Genomic DNA, 1240 nt, shown 5'->3' with positions numbered 1-1240 from the left:
GACAGAGCGAGACTCCGTCTCAAAAAAAAAAAAAAAAAGTTAATCAGTATAAAGCACTTAAAATAGTCTCTGGCCACATAGGCAGTGTTATGGAAATGTTTGCTTACGTTTATTTTTGTTTCTGTCTTCATTTAAGGAGCCGTGTAAAGCCAGTGGAATATAGTCAGATGTACAGTTACAGCTACAACCAGTATTATCAGCAGTACCAGAACTACTATGCTCAGTGGGGCTATGACCAGAACACAGGCAGCTACAGCTACAGTTACCCCCAGTATGGCTATACCCAGAGCACCATGCAGGTAACCATGATTTGACAAGACTGGTCCCCTTGGGTTGTGTTTCTCCTCTAGAAACAGGTGATTCTCTCAGATGGGATTGGTAAGGACAGGACACGGGCTTGGGCTTCAGAAAAATAGGGAAAGTTGAAGCAGTCCAGTTCCTCTTGTTAAAATAAGCCATTGTGGGTCGGGCATGGTGGCTGATACCTGTAATCCTAGTAGCACTTTGAGAGGCCGAGGCAGGTGGATCACCTGAGGTCAGGAGTTCAAAACCAGCCTGGCCAACATGGTGACACCCTGTCTCTACCAAAAATACAAAAATGAGCTGAGCATAGTGGCAGGCGCCCATAATCCCAGCTACTCAGGAGGCGGAGGCAGGAGAATCATTTGCCACTGGGATGCAGATGTTGCAGTCAGCCAAGATCACACCACTGCACTCCAGTCTGGGCGACAGAGCTAGACTCCACCTCAAAAAAATAAAAATAAAATAAAATAAATAAGCCATTGTGGTCCTGGACCAGGATTTCACCATCCCCCTAACCCACATCTCTGGTCTCTTGCAGACATATGAAGAAGTTGGAGATGATGCATTGGAAGGTAAGGGTTCTTGCGTTCCTTACTCTGTCAGCCATTATCAGGTGACTGCTCTGGCTGGCACTGTGCTCTCAGCTAGAGGGAAGACAAGATAAATTCTGCTCTGGAAGAACTTACATTCTGGTTAGAGAGCCAGATGAATATGTAATTATGGTAAGATGTGTCGAGTGTTACCTAGAGGTGTGAGTGTAGATCCCAGAGAGCCTGGGACAGGCAGCTCCAGGAGAGCCCATCACCCCCTTGACATGTGGCATTCTATCCTGGTAGTATGTGGGCCTCTAACGATAATATTGTTACCTTTTTTTTTTCTTTTTTTTGAGGTGGAGTTTCACTCTTGTTGCCCAGGCTGGAGTGCAATGGCGTGATCT

The 1240-nt window shown here is 46.0% G+C and overlaps 1 protein-coding gene across 1 annotated transcript in view; it reads left to right on the top strand.

Annotated features, from left to right (window-relative positions):
- Positions 1-1240, top strand: part of TRNAU1AP (tRNA selenocysteine 1 associated protein 1) — a 20366-nt gene that overhangs the window by 18257 nt on the left and 869 nt on the right. Inside the window, exons 6-7 of the mRNA XM_011955666.1 lie at positions 137-299; positions 842-875. Coding sequence (XP_011811056.1) covers positions 137-299; positions 842-875 — 197 coding nt within the window. The remainder of the gene's footprint in view (positions 1-136; positions 300-841; positions 876-1240) is intronic.

Source organism: Colobus angolensis, unplaced genomic scaffold (genome assembly GCF_000951035.1).
Source record: "Colobus angolensis palliatus isolate OR3802 unplaced genomic scaffold, Cang.pa_1.0 Scaffold4, whole genome shotgun sequence".
In the NCBI taxonomy this organism is placed as follows: domain Eukaryota; kingdom Metazoa; phylum Chordata; class Mammalia; order Primates; family Cercopithecidae; genus Colobus; species Colobus angolensis.
This window is presented reverse-complemented; position numbering and strand designations above follow the sequence as displayed.